Here is a 728-nt window from a genome sequence, read left to right on the forward strand (position 1 = left end):
GGCGGCCTCCTGGATGAAGTCGAGCCGCTGAGGCCCGACGAGCTGGAGCGGCTGGCCGGCTGTGAGGAAGACGAGACAGGGTGGTGAGAACACGGGGGATGGTGCGGGGTGGGGTGTTTTTTTTGGGGGGTGGGAGTTTCTGGCGGGGCGAACGAGGACCCCGGGGTAGAAGAGGGTAGTCCTAACGCCAGGCAGGGATCAGGGCTGGCCTGCGATTGAGCTCGCCCGCCGGGAATTGGCAGAGGCGCGATAAATAAATTTTAAAAAACTGCCCCCCGCTGAGGAAACGGTCTCGAGAGATTGCGGTAGGGAGCGGTTGTTCCAAGGACGGTGCAAAAACCAGCGTGTGTGTTTAGGGGGTGGTCTTCTTCTGGGTGGCCCCGCACAAGATCTGCACCTTAGATCTGCCCGTTCTCCGGAGAGAGAGACGTTTGTGCGGACCTTCTTTCTGGTGAAGTTATGGGAGACGTGCCAGAGTTAGCGTTGCACGCTCCTCTTGATGCTTTAAATCTAGCAGGGCATATAATCGTCTCTTATTTTAAATCGCCAGGTTTATGCCACACTGGATCCCTTGAGCATTCGCAGAGTCAGGATTTTGAATCTTAACAGGGCCCCCTGGGGGAAGGGAAGGGTTTGTAAATGGAGAATCCCTTTGTCCTCTCCCCACCAAGCAGTGGCTTCTGAATACTTTTGTTATAGCAACCCAGAATCAGCGCGGCTAGGGAAAG

At 55.8% G+C, this 728-nt stretch overlaps 1 protein-coding gene across 1 annotated transcript in view; it reads left to right on the forward strand.

Moving 5' to 3' along the window:
- SLAIN2 (SLAIN motif family member 2) overlaps positions 1 to 728 on the forward strand; it is a gene marked incomplete at its 5' end in the record, with an annotated part of 43,278 nt that continues 42,550 nt past the window's right edge. Inside the window, one exon of the mRNA XM_015412865.1 lies at positions 1 to 83. Coding sequence (XP_015268351.1) covers positions 1 to 83 — 83 coding nt within the window. The remainder of the gene's footprint in view (positions 84 to 728) is intronic.

This window comes from Gekko japonicus, unplaced genomic scaffold (assembly GCF_001447785.1).
Source record: "Gekko japonicus isolate JY-2015 unplaced genomic scaffold, Gekko_japonicus_V1.1 scaffold1332, whole genome shotgun sequence".
NCBI classification, from domain to species: domain Eukaryota; kingdom Metazoa; phylum Chordata; class Lepidosauria; order Squamata; family Gekkonidae; genus Gekko; species Gekko japonicus.